Source organism: Pyrus communis, chromosome 10 (genome assembly GCF_041283825.1).
Source record: "Pyrus communis isolate YQ-2024b chromosome 10, ASM4128382v1, whole genome shotgun sequence".
Lineage (NCBI taxonomy): Eukaryota > Viridiplantae > Streptophyta > Magnoliopsida > Rosales > Rosaceae > Pyrus > Pyrus communis.
In genome coordinates this window covers 20,250,088-20,267,898 of record NC_142574.1, presented here as the reverse complement: position 1 = coordinate 20,267,898, position 17,811 = coordinate 20,250,088, and the positions used below count along the sequence as shown (strand labels likewise).

General features: G+C 39.2%; 2 protein-coding genes across 4 annotated transcripts; both read right to left on the bottom strand.

The window, feature by feature from the left end:
• Nucleotides 1-11,108: 11,108 nt before the first annotated feature.
• Nucleotides 11,109-14,086, bottom strand: LOC137729011 (putative sodium/metabolite cotransporter BASS3, chloroplastic). The gene is made up of 5 exons (XM_068467828.2): nt 13,491-14,086; nt 13,042-13,137; nt 12,619-12,925; nt 12,287-12,534; nt 11,109-11,860 (listed from the first exon to the last, which is right to left on the bottom strand). Exons 1-5 carry the CDS (start codon nt 13,877-13,879, stop codon nt 11,623-11,625), a joined length of 1,278 nt encoding a protein of 425 aa, XP_068323929.2. The 5' UTR covers nt 13,880-14,086; the 3' UTR covers nt 11,109-11,622.
• Nucleotides 14,087-15,095: 1,009 nt separating this feature from the next.
• Nucleotides 15,096-17,144, bottom strand: LOC137729698 (uncharacterized). Of its 3 annotated transcripts, none has more exons than XR_015952549.1 (3): nt 16,180-16,854; nt 15,793-16,075; nt 15,096-15,438 (listed from the first exon to the last, which is right to left on the bottom strand). XR_015952549.1 is itself a non-coding variant. In XM_068468705.2 (2 exons), the coding sequence occupies exons 1-2, from the start codon at nt 16,645-16,647 to the stop codon at nt 16,013-16,015; spliced, it is 531 nt and encodes a 176-aa protein (XP_068324806.2). In that variant the 5' UTR covers nt 16,648-17,144; the 3' UTR covers nt 15,688-16,012. The 3 variants fall into 3 exon arrangements, 1 of the variants encoding a protein (XP_068324806.2); XR_015952550.1 differs by having other exon boundaries at nt 15,096-15,626; nt 16,180-16,852; XM_068468705.2 differs by lacking the exon at nt 15,096-15,438 and having other exon boundaries at nt 15,688-16,075; nt 16,180-17,144.
• Between the last annotated feature and the right edge of the window lie 667 nt (nt 17,145-17,811).

Here is a 17,811-nt window from a genome sequence, read left to right as displayed (position 1 = left end):
ACGATAGGTCCAAATACCTTACGTTTCACGAGCGAATCGAGTTCGACTTGGATTGCTTATTTCCAGTTTGACCAATCGATTCCACGTCGGCATTCATCGGTGAAACGTGGTTCAATGTCATCGTTGAGCATGATGTCAGTAGCTACTGAGTACACGAATGCATCATCAACGATCATCTCATTCCTATTCCAAACCTCATCCAATATTGCATAGTTGACCGAAATCTCGCGATCCTTGGGAGGTCAGCATGTTTCTTCTGAAGCATCATCGTAATCTAAAATAGCCTCATGTGTTGGAATGGATGAGTAAGCGATTGTTGGATTCAAACTAGGGTCACTATTTGGTGTCATTTTCCTCTTCCGGGGTTGTGAATCCTTTGAACCAAGTGGTTTTCCACGCTTCAGCGTCGGAGTAAATGATTGGCTAAGCACCAATGTACCTTGCCACGTGGAAGGTGCAACGTCCCCACCTTCGGGGACGGTCCAACCTTCCTAGGTGAGTTGTTGACATGCGCGGCGTACATCTATCCTTGCAGGTGTGTTTGCAGCGGGTATATGTAATTTTGCCACCTTTGCTAGATCATTAAAAGCATCTGACATGCTTTGAGCAATGCTCTGAAGATTTATAATTCGTCGCACCTCAGTTTCAAACTGGGTAGTTCGAGGATCTAAATGAGACATAGTGGGAGCATACCACGACAATTCACGATGTTCTATGGGAACGTTAGCGTGCTTATCTTCCCCTAACGACGAAAAAAATGTCTCATCAAATTGACAATCCGCAAAACGTGCGGTAAAGAGATCTCCTGTCAAGGGTTCTAAGTAGCGAACAATTGATGGCGAATCATAACCAACATAGATTCCTATTTTTCTTTGAGGACCCATTTTGGTACGTAGCGGGGCAGCGCTATTGGCACATAAATGGCGCACCCAAACACCTGTAAATGCTAGACGTTAGGCTTGTATCCAGTGACTAACTGTAACAGTGAATGTGGTTGAGTAGCGGTGGGCCTCAGGTGGACCAACATAGCTATGTGCAATATTGCATAGCCCCAGGCAGATACTGGCAGTTTGATTCTCACAACCAAAGTCCGAGTTATCAATTGAATGTGCTTTATGAAAGCTTCTGCCAGGCCGTTTTGGGTGTGAACATGGGGTACAAGATGCTCCACATTAACCCTTTCTGACATGCAATAATCGTCAAAAATCTATGACGTAAACTCTCCAGCATTATCTAGTCAAATCGACTTAATTGGATAATCAAGGTGGTGAGCCCTTAGCTTAATGATTTAAGCTAAGAGTTTAGCAAATACGGCTTTGCGTGTGGATAACAGGCAAACATGTAACCATTGTGTCAATGCATCAACCAACACCATAAAGTATCTAAATGGTCGGCATGTTGGTTGGATAAGTCTACAAATGACCCCTTGAATCCTTTGAAGAAACTTAGAGGGGTGGTGAATGATCTTTGTATGTGAGGGTTGAGCATTCAACTTCCTCAAAGAACACGCTTTGCATGGCGGAACTCCAACATAAAGATGTAACTTACTCCCGTGTGAAGATTTAAGGATACGGCACATCATGTCACGTCCAGGATGTCCCAAACGGTCATGCCAAATCAACAAATTATCTTGGAACTCAGGCATAGGGCTGGCCACACTGTGGGCTTCTATGCCGCAAATGGTTGTGATGTACAACCCACTCGGCAAACGTTCGAACTTCTCATGAATATGTTTTTGGCCATATTTGTACGAAGTGATACAAAGAAATTCAAAAACATTATCTTCATTAGTTTCAAGATGATATTGATTATTTCAAATATCTCTAAAACTCAACAACATTCTTCTGGAAAGTGGAGAATAGAGTGCCTCCTTAATGGTCAAAATTGTACCATTAGACAACATGATATGTTCCTTTCCATGTCTTATTACTGGAAGCTCGAACAGATCAATGTGTGTTCTTGGGATATGTGTTAGGATATAAATGAGTGGTGTGCTATCACAAGACAAAAATAAGGCTGTTCATTTCTAGGCATGTGATTCATGATGAGAAGGTTTTTCCTTTTCAAGGTTCAGTAAATTTCCAACAATTGAATGAGAGTACTCAATCTACTTGTAAACATTATATCCTTGTTCCAATAGTGTTGCCTGTGCATTCCAGAAGTATATCTCAGTCTTCAAGTATTGGGGTTCCACAACAATTAGCTTAGTCAGTAGGTGATTCACGGGTTTTAGATTCTTCATCAACGGTGTCTACATCTTTGGATCAGCGTTCGAGTGGTTCTTTTCAACTACAGGCCCCACCTCTGAGTACAACTTATTCCTCTTCTCCCTCACAAGATGCCATGTTACCTATTCATAACCCTATTCGAATTGAGGTACCTATCTCTCTAGAATCTGATCATGCAACTTCTTCAGTTAGTCCTACTCAACATCATGAATCTGATGTCCTTGTTTTTACTCATCTGATGCAAACACGACTAAAAACTGGTGCTATTACTAGGAGAGATTATAAAGCTTTTTCTGTTATTACACATGGGTGTGAGAATTCTGATTGGTTATCATGTAATATTTCTTGTATTGGTTTCACTGCGGTTCTAAACATTATTGAACCTACTGAACCATCATCATTTAAGCATGTTGTTGTTATTTCTGAATGGAGAGATGCCATGACTGAAGAGTTTGTTGCTTTACAAAAACAAGGAACTTGGGAGTTAGTTCCTCAACCCTCTAGCAAGAATGTAATTGGTAGTAAATGGGTTTATAAAATTAAGAGAGATCAAGAATGGAAGATATCAAGGTATAAAGCTTGGTTGGTTGCACAAGGGTTTAACCAAGAACAAGGTTTGGATTATGAAGAAACCTTTAGTCCTGTTGTCCACCATAGTACTGTGAGGATTGTTTTAGCACTGACAGCTGCAAATAAATGGTTTTTAAGGCAATTAGACGTGAAGAATGCCTTTCTTCACGGGGAATTACAAGAGGAAGTTTTCATGAAGCAGCCTCAGGGCTTTAAAGATTCAAACCATCCAGATTATGTGTGCAAATTGGTCAAATCTCTATATGGCCTCAAGCAAGCACCTCGTGCTTGGAATTCAAAATTCACATCATATTTGCCATCTTTGGGCTTTATTGTCTTAAATTCTGATACTAGTTTGTTTGTCAAATATGTGAATGGACATATGGTTATTATGCTGCTATATGTTGATGATATAATCATCACTGGATCTGATACTGTGTTAATTCAGCAAGTCATTGATGAATTGGGTGTTGTGTTTGAAATGAAAGACATGGGCAAACTCACTTTCTTTCTTGGGTTGCAGATTACCTTCAAAGATAATTGATGTGAAATATTCTAACACTCAAATTAAAACCCTATGATTGTAGTATATGAAAGTAAGGATCGTTTTAGACCGGGGATTAGAAGGGATGCTAATCTACTCTAAACTGACTTAAAAACACTTAACTAGACTTATATGACTCAAAACAAACTAAAAAGACTCAAAACATCACAAAACAATCAAATAGACTCAAACTAGACTCTAAAGGGTGATTTGGACGAATTCTAACTTAACTTTGAGTCAAAACACTTAAAAACATAAATTTGGACAAATTTTGACTAAAAGACACAACCAAGTAAAGGGGGATTAGATTTTGGACGAAATTAAGGTAAAAACAAGCATATTGTAAAGACTCTAAACAACTTGGACTAAATTGGGGAAAAATATGGGTGATAAGCTAGCTAGAGGGTCCTTCTCCACACATGACACACTTGTATACAAATTGATTTCCAGTTGCTTTTCCAATAAACCATGAACCTCAACACCCTAGATTAATCGTGAACAGCACTAATTAACCCTTAGATTTTCCTTAAGTCATTGAATTGGATGGAATACGCATCGGCAACCAAATTATTCTTCAATGGTTCCCTACATGAACAGCATAATAGAGATACAATCAAAGATCATTAAGCTTTATGAAAATCATAAGCATTGACAAGGCATTCATAACTATGAAAAACATGATACTCTTGCCAGGAATTTACTTAACACAATTGTGACTAGCAACCTCCACTACTTATAAATATAAGTTCATAACAATTAGGTGAAACTCCCTTATATTTTAGCATCAAATTCATGCATGCAAACTAAGCGGGCCCTCTTAATCAACACACAAGAATAAGTTCTTAATCAAATAGTTAAGTAAATTGTATTCACGATTTATGAAATCACAACTGAAAGTAATCAATTCATATTGCAAATATAATCATGGTTTCAAAGTCTCCTCTAGCTAAAACAATTTTAGCTCCTCATGTTCGCAAAACAAAGATAATTAAACTTAAACATTAAAAACAAAGATAGAATACACCTAGAAACACTCCAGATGGCTCCTCCTTCCTTCCTTGCTGCGCACAATGAGGATTTGTGTGAATTTAGGCTCTTAAGGTGTGGTGTGAAATTGTGGTAGAGGGTGGTGGTTTATGAGTGTTACAGCATCATGTATTTATAAGGTGAAGGGAAAGCACGAATTTGGGCTAAAAAGGAGAGGAATTAGGACTCCAAATCACCAAAGAACAAGGACACTTTCAATCAGATTCCAAGGAGGACAAGGAATGGTCCTTGTGGCAGATTCTAGAACTTCTAGAAGGGTTACATGTAGCATAAGCTTAGGGCACGAAAATAGGGCTTCTAGAACATGATATTTAGGTGATTTAATGTGAAAAGGAGTCCTCTTTGTAGCTGAAATTAAGGTAGGAAAAGATTAGGATAGGATAAGATAAGATAAGGTTGGATAAGGTTTGGATAAGATAAGGAAATTTGGATAATATTCCTTCTTTGTAGCTGATCCCTTATCTTCCAAGTCTTCAATTTAATTCTTCCAGATGTTAATCGCATTCCTAGCCTCTCTTGATATTCAAATTCGTCCATCCACCTTGCTCCATGCATGTGCAATCCATTCCAAGCCCAAAACTGCTCCAAATTGCACTTTCTTGCCAACTTTGTCAATTGAACCTGAAAACACACGAAAATAGCTTAAAACACTCTAACAAGTAGAAGTTAGCTATGTAAATGCAAGAAAACAAGCTAACTAAGTCGCATAAAATATGCTCCTATCAAATTCTCCTACACTTAGTTTTTGCTAGTCCCCGAGCAAAACAAAACAAACAAAACATAACCTAGACCTTCCAACATTTACCTCAGGGATTTCCAATGCAACATGATATGTTAAAAATCACTACTCCCACATATTTTAGCTATCCTTACTCTTGAGCATACACTTAACCGTAGTCACCACTTACTAGCTCGCATTTAATCAATTAAAACAACATTTTGAATGTAGTAACATGCCTTAGAGAATCCCTCAATTCTTCATTGGATATACTCTCTATTTTCACACAGATTTTCTGACTACACTCCCTACACTAAGTATATGTGAGAAGATTGATGTAAACATATAGGCTAATACTCACATATGTATAATCAAAGAAGGCTCTTTCTGGAATTATTAACATGTATATGATATGATCTCATGAACGGAATGCCACTACTTAGATGCGAGAACCAGGGATACCATATGCTCTTACCAATTTTAAACTTCACATATTGAAACACATAACAATCAAGATTGAAGTCAAAGGGTTGTAACGGGGCTAAGGTATTGGGTAACAAAGAAAGGTGAGGATAAACAAAAGTTCTTAAAGCAATAGTAAGCAAAGTAAAAAAATAAACACTTAAAATACACTTTTGAATGCAGAAACCAACTTTAAACATGAAAGGAAGATTCACACATCACTTAGAGCCAGATTCAAACTTTTGGATCCTTTCTTCAACAACCAATACTTGTGAGTTCATTCTCACTTATTTTCAACTCTTTTTTCTTTCTTTTCTTCAAATTTTTCTTCTTCTTTCTTTTTTTTTTCTTTTCTTTTTCATGTTTTTTCTTTTCTTTCTTTTTTTTTTTTTTCGTGTCCTTTTCTTTTTCTTTGGCACATAAAACATGCATCCTCCTAGATTTCCATGAAAAACACCTTCCCCCACACTTGTTTTTCCGCAAATTGTAGATCAAAAGGAATCCCCTCTAAGTCATGCTCCACTATTCTTTAAGAACAAGGGTACGGATAGTCCTATTCTAAGTTAGGTAAGGATAATGTGGCTAACAAATAAAATAGGCTAAATAAGGCTCAAATGGGCTCAACCTACTATACATATGCAAAGGGTAAGGCTTTTTGGCTTTGGTTTTAACTAAACAACTTTATCTTGTTATATGTTATGCACTCAATTTTATGTTTTGAATGAAACAGGCATGGGTTCTAGTATTTGGAACTATAGTGATAAAACGCATTCTAAGTAGCAACCAAGCAAAAAATAATGAGATCGTGCAACGACTTTAGAAAACAAAAACATCAAGATTAATAACTCTCCAAACAAAGTTTAGGCTCAAGTCTCTCAGGGTTGTAGCATTAGTTTAAGTTCCTTCCTTCAAGCATGTTACAAAAACTGATTTTTTTCCTTTTTGTGATTACATGTGAATTCGTAAATGACAACTACAACTAAGCATAAACCAAAGAGCATATCAAACTTCCATCCATGTTTGTAACTTTCTTTAACAGTCATGCAATTAAAAACCAAATCCTCATCATTATGTTGGAAGGTATCCTAAGACACAAACAAACATAAAAACAAAAACGACTCTAAAAACAATTCTTTTTGGGTTTTTTAAACACTCTTTTTCAATTTTTTTTTTCAAATTTTCGGATTTTCTGTTTAAGGCACATAAAAATACTTCAAAACACACTAAAAACACTTAAAAACAGTGAGAAATAACTTTAGAAGTGATAGGTGATAAAATCCAACGAATTTTCATGAAAAACACTTTGTTTACCCCCCCCCCCCCCAACACTTAAACCAAACATTGTCCTCAATGTTTCAAACAATGAAACAACACAACTAACAAACATGACAATCATGGCAAAGTAAAAGCAATAAAGAGTAGGGTTTAGGAACGCAAATCTGGTTGTGGAGCTGGAGATTCCTAGGTCTTCTTTATTTGAATGCATGGATTGCCTCCCAAGAAGCGCTTGCTTTAACGTCTTCTAGCCAGACGATACCTCCTTTTAAGCTACCCTAGGTCCCATGGCATGGAATTGATCTTTGAACGGGAGGTGATACTTGAGATGATCCGGTAATGGTTTAAATTCTAGAGTGGGTGCCTAAATATATTTCCACTTCTGATCAAGTTGTTGATATATTTACCAAGGGACTTCACGGATCATTGTTTTTGCAGCATTGTTCAAATCTCAAGCTTGGTTTTCCTAGTTGAATTTGGAAAAGGGGAGCATTGAGTGATGATTGGGTGTTTACTATACCAATCACAAACTAGAATTCTGTGAATTCCTAGTTTGGATTGAAGGGGAGTATTGAGTGAAGATTGGATAGTTAGGAATAATCTTGTAATGCCAAGTATCATCATCTGGTAGACTTAGTTAGTTAGAGAGAAAGCTTACTCATTAAGCTACTAGATTACTATAAATACCAAAGAAGGACTATATTGTAAAGTTAGTTTTGCAGAATACAGTACTCTTTCGCATTTCTCTCTTTCTCTCAATTTATACTTTCTTCTTCATTCTTTCATTTCTGGTTTGTTATGAAATAAAACTGTAGATATCACATGTTGATGAAATTATGTAAATTTATTCTTGTAATTATGGATTTGATGAGAACCACATCACAAAACTCCGCTTTTTAAAGGGTCATAGTGTCGTCGAGCATACTACGGCTAGTTTGGATGTTGGTCGCTCATGGAAAACGAAGAAGAGAAGAAAGGCCGGCCTTTAAAGGTATGGTTTTTCATGACTAAACCCTAGAACTTTCTCACTATGTTCCTTTCTATCAGTTAATTAGCCAAAAGTTTTTACCGACGATTTGTTGAGAGTATAAATCTCACATCGGGTAAAAAATGAACCTTTCATGTGCTTATAATAAGTAATTGGGTTAGTCTATATTATCAATTGGGTTTATGGTGGAACCTCAACTTCTTCATGGTGTCAAAGTAGGTTGTCCTATGTGTGAAGCCTAATGACCACACCTGCTTCATGTCACCCCGTTTGTGTTATCCACGTGCTAAGCTTGAAAATTCGTCATACGCGTTGGAACGTGTTGAAAATGAATTTGGTGATAGAAAAGACCTTGCATGGGCCTATAAGTAAGTTGGGTTATTGCCCATATTGCCAATTAGTTTTATATATGGTGGAATCTTAACTTCCTTTCAGATACCAGAGGTCTCATGTATGAAGTCCAACGGCCACACATACTTCATATTACCCAATTTGTGTTGACGTGTTAAAATTCGCCACACATGAGGAGGCGAGTTGAGAGTATGAAACCCGCATATAGGAAAAAAGTATATTGCATATGCTTATAAGCAATTAGGCTATATAGCCAATTAGTTTAATAGTGGAACCTTAACTTTCTTTCTGATTAATTGTATGAAGTACCTTATTTATAGCATTTCTTTATATGCATGGAATACTTGCCTAACAAGTAAAAAATAATGTAATACTGTTGACTCTAAAAACTACCAAGCCTACGTGGCACGCAGGCTGAGTAAGTAATAAGCTAACTACGCTATTCGATTATGTGCTGGGTGTGCCAACTTGTCGGTCAAGCTCAGCTGAGGAGTAAAATATGTTGATGTGGCGTTGGGACTACTGCTAACTTCTTGATCTTGCAACTGTGGCTAAAGAAGGAACACGTCTCGACCTTCGGGTTCTAGAGCCTGAAGATAAGGCTACTAGTTATGCGAAGTTCAAATATTAAATTCGACTTTCAATGTGCTGAATGTTGTAACCTGGTAACACCTCACTTTGTTGAAAAGGATGATGAGATGACCTCTACCAACATAGACTCGAGAATCCTTGTTGATCGAGACTTGGATAGGTAACTAGTCGGCCTCAATGCAGTGTTGTTTATCCAAACTGAAGGTGCTCCTTCGTCGGTTGATTCTACGTCTCCAGTGCTGTTTATCCAAACTAAAGATGTCGCTGGTTGTCTTCACAGTGCTGTTTATCCAAACTGAAGATGTGTTTGCGGAAAAATAAAAATAAAAATCTCAAGGTTGTTGAGAGGTTTCTTATAGAGTGAGGGTTTGCGCATGGCAGATTGTGTGTTGAATTGGAGGGGGTTTGAATGATGCACTCCTTTGTCTATTTATAGCAACAAACTATCTCATGGCCAAGCTAGAACCACACTCGGATTAGGACTCCTTAACCTAATCTAACTAGGACTCGACCAATTTTAATTCAATTGGGACTTTGAACCCACGTTTAATTCATTTCCCGAGTCCTAGCATCCCTAGGACTCCTTATCATACTAGGTCTCAACTACTTCACCTTTATCCGAAATAATCCTCTTTGTAGCAGGATTTGACCAACCTTGACAGGGCCGGCCCATGACAAGATTCTAAACAAACGCCTTTGGGCCGAGAATATTTTTGAGCTTGGCCCAAAATAACATTTTGGGTTTGAACAAATACGAATCCAAAAAGGGAAATGACTAAGAGCATCTCTAATGAGATTCTCTATTTAGGGACTCCAACCACCACATATGAAAACTCTTTTAGAGACATAAAGGAATCTTTGAGTCGCTCAAGAAATTTGAGCTCCAATGGATGATCCTCATAGTATAATTCTTAAATTTAGGACTACAAGATTAAAAAGTCCAATAAAAATGTTGAATCATCGGATCCCATTGGTAAAGGAAGAAGGAGGAAAAAAAAATGTGTGGGACGCCTTGACGGTTTGCCAGGCAAGTAAGCTTTATTTGCGCTTTTTGGTAGGTTTGTTATTGTTGCACAACAGCTTCATTTGTATTGCACGCAGTGGTTACAACTCACTCACAATTCATATGGGGCCCATGTAGTGTTTTTTTATATAGACTCCTGCCAGTCCCTCTACTATAGGGACTAGAGCTCCGCCCGATTGGAAGCCACAAAGTTCTTAACTTAAAAAACATATGGTGGTAGAGGGTGATAAGGACTCTATTTAAGGACTTCATTGAAAATGCTCTAAAGAAGATGTTGTGGTCGTGTTACTTGGGTTGCCAAAAAAAAAAAAAAAAAAAACACAAAAACAAAGAATCTGGCCAGCGTGGTTTTAATGTGGAATTGCCTCAATTGAAAACTACCACAAACACACAGGGTTAAGTAGTATAACAAAATCAAAGCGTTAACGTTTTACTTTCCAGCTGTTCTTTTTTTTTTTTTGGGGTCCAAAGGTAAATTTTTCATTATCAAAACAACTAACATTTACATATTAGAATCTAATTACAAATAAAGCCCAAAATTAAAATATGAATCCCAAAAACATAAGAAAAACAAAAAACTCTTAAGTACACGACACCGTCGACCACGAAACACCGCCTCTTGCAAGCACCCGAATCCAGCTAAACGAAGCCTCCAAATCGAAAATCAAGTAGGTTCCACCCACCTTCATCATGCCACAAAACTCAAATCTGCAGCCATCATGAGAATGAAACTCATGGGAAAATATATCCCACAAGTAATCGTGCCAACAAAAGAACACAGACGGAAGGTGGTGGTATGACCACCCGAGCAAAAACCCTACACACCTTCCGGGATAGCCGAGAAACGCAGTTAGAGGATACGGTTGCAGGTCTGAGAAATAGTGGGATCGGGAGGGGCCAAAACCATTGGGGATAACAGGGCACTACTTACGTCCCTGCTATTTAGGTCTATAACGTTCTGAAAACTGACCAAATAACACTTAAAACTTGCAAATTGTAACACCATTTGGTCCCTTTGTCCGTCAAAACCCCCTGCTTCCGAACCTCATTACCCTGGATTGATGTCACTTCCGATATGTTCTGTTTCTCTGTATCTATAAGGTTTTTTTTTTTTTTTTTTTTCTTGAAAAAGAAAAAAGGTCTTATTTGTTATCAATGTGTCATCGAACTAGAGTCCGTGTAAGCCGAAGACAGACCAGCTACGCGTCCATGTAAGCAAAAGACAGACCAGGTAAGCGTCCATGTAATTAAGCAAAATATAGACCAGCTAAGCGTCCATGTAATTAAGCAAAATATAGACCAGCTGAGAGTTCTATGCGTTCTATGTTGAAAACGCAAAGGATCACTTTGCCGTTAGGTTGACAAAGAGACCCTTAGTAACTGATTTTTGTCAATTTTACAAGGAATAATCTGTGTAAACAGTGAACTCTTACTATGCACAAGATCACAACTAACAAGCACTCCGTGGTCAGCCCATAAAATGTCTATCTATGTTGGGCCGGAGAGAGAGGACAACATTTATGTATACCTTTGGATCATTACTTACAAAGTAACATAAAGATACACACCTATAGTACAAGAGCTTTACAACTTTACAGCTCTAGCCTAAACTATGTTTTCCCGCCGTCTGTCTGTTTTCGGTTCCCGATCCTCTCTGTAAGCAGTAGTTGCTTTCCAAACCAGTTGAGGTGGTTCAACATGACAGCGATCTTCCTTTTTGTTGTATCGTCCTTGTAATGTTCTGTGCTAGTAACCACGACCATCAGTGTGTACTAACTTAGCGTTATCTATGCCCCATGAGTTCTCTGATTGTTGTTTTCATTGCTAAGCCTTCACTGGAGAACCTGTTCGAGGTGTTAGTAGGGATGGAAGGTCTCTGATTTGAGAGCCGGTGCCCCAGAAAGATGCAAGAAAAAGGCCCAAGATGGCCATGGCAACAACCGAACATGCTGGAGGAACGGCCTGGCTGCTCCCAAGGAATTGGCTTGCAAGTAACCCTGCCAAAGTGGAACTCTGCATTCCCGTACATAAGGAAAGTGTCCTGCTAACTTCTTCTTCTTGCCTGAGGTGACAACAATAACATTATCTATAACGGAACATGGGGATATTAAAACACTTCTGACACCAGCTTTAAATTTCTGAAATGTAACATTTCTTAGAACCAAGTGAGCTTAATGACTCTCCTAGAAACTATTAGCAGACGAGTCTTAGATACTTGCTAGAGTGAATGAATAACATGATTTAGAATTTGAGACTGGGGATGCAACGATCAACCATGTAAGCCAGTTGCAAGATCGTCAAGGGATAAAAGATAAACACTTAACTATGGACCTCCACTGAAACATGGTGGCGGAGGAATTAAAGTGCAAAACAAGGGTAACCGGCAACAAAGGTTGTTATGCCAATGGCTCACAACTCTTCCTCACAGTGGACAACACATGACTTCCAAGCACGAACTTTTAACATTCTATGACAGAGGAAGATTTACCTCAAACCTGGAGTTTTGGATACCCAGTATCCAAGTGTAAAGGCCACCGCATGAAATGCTATGACTGGAAATATCAACCGGAAACCCTCTACAGATAGAATTTGACTCCGGTTAATTGCAAGAGGACTGCCAATGCACAATGAAGTGCATATCATAGCAACAACTGGCATCACTGGTCGAAGGAAATTGACAACTGGTTTTGCATAAGTATTGAGCACAAGACCAATTGTGACCGGAACAAGAACCACCTACATGTAAAATAACAATGTCAATGTCTATTTAAGCATAATAGCCGCAGAAGGTAAAACACTGTATTACTAAACTCCAACTACCTGCAATATCGACTTTGACATGGCAACAGCATCAACCGGAACAACAGAACCGATTAAAAGGCCAGTTAGTAAAGGGGTTACAATCACGGAAGCAATGGTGCTGGTGCTGGTGAGGAGAATGCTCAAGGCCACGTCTCCTTTGCTCAAGAAACTAGCGTAGCTAGACAGCTGAGCCCCTGCAACACAAGCAGTGAGGACAAAGCCAGCGTAGAACATCCTTGGCACGCCAAATGCGTTAGCAATTAGTACCCCAAGTACCGGTTTCAGTACATACTGCGCGATAAACCCAACAGAGAGGGGTAAAGGTCTGCAGCAGATGAGAAGTAAAGAATATTGGGAGCACACTCAAAACCTCGCTAACATATTAGAATAAATAAATGACAGTGAGAAGAATATATACACAACGCTGAATAAAGATATTACCTTTTGAATGCAAGAGCAAAATCATCAATCGACAGTTTGACTCCAATTGACAGCATGATCCCACCAAGAGCAGGGGCATATAAATCCTTGGATACCCTATATTAATTTTGAGTTAATGCATCGTTAAACTAAATTAACAAAAATCAAGTCTCTCATGTGCCTAAAATCAAACACATGCAAGCAGTCCCAGACTCCCAGCTCACGACCTTTAAATTTTTCTAAACCAAATTCTCAGAAACTGAGAGTTGACTGAAATGATCCAGGATTAATTTATAACTTTAATCCTTGCTTATCCCAGCAAAAACGAAAGTAATATGTATCCCTATATAAAATAATCCAACTTGGACTTTCATAAACTGCAAAAAACTGAATCCCACTTGCTAATTCCACAAGAGTTCGACATGCAATCATTCAAAACCAAATAAAAATTCAAGAAAACCAGAACCTACCAAGTGAACGTTGACGGCTGAGCCAGAGCAGCAATGGCGGTAGAAGCAACGACGAAAGGAAGCATTGCAGATAAGACCTGAGACGACGACGAGTCGTCGGAAGCCCCTTTCGATATTTCAGCTGGTGGGTTTTTCCCAAACGACAGCAGTGACGCGTTGCCTTCCCTCCTCTGCGACCCGACTCTGCCGATAAACGGCGACGTCGAGCAAGCTCTTATCGACAGAGCAGCCCCATTTCTGAATACCCTATTGAGGAAATGATAGGAGGATAAGAGAGAGCTTTTGGTGTGGGAAGTCGGGCGTGCAAAGAGTTTTGAGGCTGCGGTGGCAGGTGCGAGAGAAAGAAAGGGTCTTGAGGTTATTGGATAGGAGATGGGAGTGGTGGACATGGTAATGGGTCGGTGGCGAAAGGGGGTTTTCCGCCGGAGAATAGTTGTTTCCGGCGAGGTTTTGGGTGGCGTTGGGAAGAGATGAAGTGATAGACTGAGCGGATTTTATTTGTATAAAATTCGATTGAAAAAACAGAGAGGAAGGTGGGGAAGTGTTTTGGACCTTTGGTGCGTGTTAAACAGGGTTTCTAGCTTTTCATGGGTCTCTGTAAGTTGGGTGCAATTTGGATCATAGAAATGGACGGTCCGTGATGGGGTAACGTGCCGGGTGAAAAAGATGGGAAATTTGATTTTATTTTTTGCAGAAATGCCCTTGGTTTTGTTGTAATTTTAAGACTGATGTTCTTGTCATTGTCCGGGAGCTTTCTACATTTTCCGGTAGAGGGGACCCGTCTTTTGTTGTTTTATGAGTTCTTGCATGCGTCTCTTTCAATTTCAACTATAAATACGATGATTACAATCTTGGATACGCCTGCACTAAATGATTCGATGCTCAATAATAATGCTTCATGGGGGTGAGTGGTAATCACAACTTGTTAGGTTCGAATCATCAACTTCCATGTCATTTAGTTTATAAAATATTGTCTACAAATTTAATGTGACTGAAGAGAGAAGCGGAGGCGGAATCAAATTGGGCTAATTCAGTATGGGTCATTTGGATTTGCTGAGGCCGGAGAGCCAAGCAGCGGTGTAGAAAGGGATACCGTACTTGTGGTAGTGGTTGGAAGGGTCCATTGCCACTTGGGGATTTTCATATCAGATCTCTATCTCTTCGGTGTAAGAGTCGATGGTGAAGAGATCAAAGTTCGCGTTTTGCTCTTTTTTTCTTCTTTTTTATTTATTTATTTTTTTCTTTTCTCAAAACCGAAGTTGGTGTGAAAACATGTCAAAAGCTAAAATAGGACACAGAGAAGCCACATACAAATTTGAGTGCAGAAGGCTTAAACCCTAAAGTGAGTGATCCTGTGCACAACACTTCAAAAACTGAAGCTAAAGGAACAGTTCCACTCAAAATACTGACATATAGGAAATTCTGCCACAAGAGAGCTCTTACTATATTGTTAGTCTGCCTCAACTATTCGAAGGAACACATGTAGCTGAAAGAAAAATAGTCACGTAAAGGGCTCGTAGTTCAAGTAACTAAAAGCATTACGCTTACATTCGAAGTTCCCATACTTTTGCTTGCATAAAAGAACAAGGTAAATGCCAAGGAGACTGACTCAAAGTGGGACTCTTTATAGATTCTCTATTACCTCACAGTTTAACATTAATTCTCGTGCCAGCATTATAAAATATTGTGCTAAAAACATGAGGTGGCAAAGATCTCCCTAACATTTCTCAATGAACAAAATATTACACATACCATCTGCAGAGCTTCTGCTCTGACAAAGAAGAAAAGAAGGATGAAAGAAACCAAAATTTGATCGGACAGAAACTTCCCGGAACAAAAATCCAGTGCAAAAGGAATTTACTTTGATTAGAGTCACATCACTAATCAATCAAAGCATCTGCTCTAACTCTCTCAGACAACTGACACAGAGTCCTTCAAGGTTTTAGACCTGATCATTCATAATCCTAATAAGTTAGATCCTCAATTGAAATTGGATTTGTAAATAGAATTAGACAACATAAGATGGGTTAGCACTCTTCCTCTCATTTACTCCTCCATTTACGTGTAGCCACGTCGGCTAGAGCAGTTATGCTCCTTCCCACAATAATATGCTCCTTTTAGTTTAGATTAATTTAACTTAAAACATAGCGTGTGTATCGATAAAAGAAAAGACCGAGAATAAAACCTCCACATACAATTGCTACAAAACATAAGGATTTTTATTGATACCTTTTATACCATTTTCACGATACCAGTTATGAGCTTAAAAATACAACATAAAACCTGTTTGCAGATGCATCACCTGATTTGGGCTTCACCTGACTACATTGTTTCTTCTGCCTCACTCAATCTTCTTGTAGCTGAGACACAACAAACTGACTGTTTTAACTCTGCCTCCTCCAATCTTCGGTTTCAAATCGAATTCACTGGCCATTGAAAACCGAAAAAAAAACTCAACCCAACACACACTAATCCAGACTCTACAAAACTCACAATTCCAAACCACTTCTCCCTCCAAAGTTCTACACAAAATATCTCCCACCGAGTTCATAATTGAGCTTGGACCGCAATTTCCCCGGTTTACTCTGCACATCAAGCAATCAATCACACAATTCCAGTCTCATTTTTCATCAAAAATCAATCCAATTATCAATTTCCAAAACAAGTGAGAGACTAGATTGGAACTTACCTTGGAAACGGTTCCAATGGCTTCAAAGCTGCCGGAGGCGGCCGTGCAATCAGGCGGCGTTTCGAACAGCGACAGCGAGAACTGCTTATACACGACGCCGACATCGAAGTAAATGATGCCGGAGTTGGGCACGTCGATCCGGATACCCTTAACCGGAAACCAGAGGAACAGCTCCTGCGCCGAAATACCCGACAAGGATCCGATCCGCCCGAAACTCAGCATCCCCGAAACGTTTCTGTCGTAATGCAACTCGCTCTCGAACTTGGCATTGCAGGCCTGATCCAGGTGGGCCGTAAACCTGCCGGTGTCGTCGACCTCGAAATCGACGACCCCTTTCGGCAGCAGTCCCATCGGAAGCCCGTGGGCCCGCAGCACGTCGTACACCGTCGTCGGCTTCGAATTCAAGCACGTGATCAACGGGAGCAGTAAGAGGAGGAAACAGCAGGTGAATTGCGGCAGCCGCAGCATGTTGAAGTGTTTGTTAAAATGCCTGAGTCAACTAAAAAGCACGAACTGAAGTGAGAATTTTGTTTTTGGTAGTGATATTTGCAGAGGTTTGGAGAATTAGGGTTAGGGTTTTGGAGGAGGGATTGGGAGTGGGATTAGAAGATTTTGGGAGTGGTGGTATCGATCTAGTAGAAGTGGAGAAGGAGACGGCGGTGCCAGCTTGAGTACAGAGAGGATTAGGAGAGTGATCAATTAGTGGTGTTGGGAAGGTGGGGCCCGCGGGGCTGTGCATCTCTGTGTTTTTTGACTTGTAGTGTGTAAGTGGATGCCGAATGGGGGCCTGCCATGTGGGTACGTAAACGGTAGTTGTGGTTATTTGGCGGGAATTTTGTGGTATTTTTGTCGTGGAATCTGATAAGCACGAGGAGGAGGAAAAGGAGGCGGCGGAGGAGGTGGAGAGATTTGGGATAGAGTTTTGGAGAAGAGATTGGGCACGAGGAGCAAGATATTGGTTAAACAGTTAAAATCTACAGTCCAAACCTCATAATTTTAGACGTCATAACCAACCAAAAGCGCTGTCTGTCTTCTGGATCTTTCTTCGGTATCTTCGTACTTTGGTACATGTATGTCATGTAGTGCCGATTACCGGCGAAACTAGAAATTGTTGTAAGGAGAGACGAAATTTAAAACGGTAAAATGTTTTAAAAAATTTAGACAATCAAATCTTTTTAGATAGTAGATAATATTAGTATCTTTCTTAATTTATTAATATAAACAAGTTATAATTGTGTCGGTAGATTGTATGTTATAAAAACATCACATAAACTCACTATTAATAAAAGTAATTGTTTTCCAAATATTTGAAGGAAGATTTGAATTAACCATATTATTTGAAGGAGGATTTAAACATAGTTCCTCACCTTTCATGGTGATTTTCGATGATAGGAGGGCGGCTGCCCCTCCTTGTGCTAATATGGCTATGCCACTGGTGCTAAAAACTATTTGACAGTTAAATTTAAGGGTAGTGTTATACTTATCATCTATTTGTACCATCATGTGTATTATCTCTCTAATAAAGCTAAAGTCATCCAACACATCTAAGATGCATTTGTTTGGCCTCACTAATTCTCACTGGATGAGACCGGACCATTTATTAATGTAGTCCAGTGTTGGTTACGCTGTGGG

Bases quoted from the DNA above. Each gene is read 5' to 3' on its own strand.
- LOC137729011 (XM_068467828.2), bottom strand. From the start codon at position 13,879: ATGTCCACCACTCCCATCTCCTATCCAATAACCTCAAGACCCTTTCTT. The intron at 12,926-13,041 runs GTAATATCTTTA...CATCTGCTGCAG, and splicing joins TTTGCTCTTGCATTCAAAAG to ACCTTTACCCCTCTCTGTTG. The intron at 12,535-12,618 runs GTAGTTGGAGTT...TTTTACATGTAG, and splicing joins TGTCAAAGTCGATATTGCAG to GTGGTTCTTGTTCCGGTCAC.
- LOC137729698 (XM_068468705.2), bottom strand. From the start codon at position 16,647: ATGCTGCGGCTGCCGCAATTCACCTGCTGTTTCCTCCTCTTACTGCTC. The intron at 16,076-16,179 runs GTAAGTTCCAAT...CTTGATGTGCAG, and splicing joins CCATTGGAACCGTTTCCAAG to AGTAAACCGGGGAAATTGCG.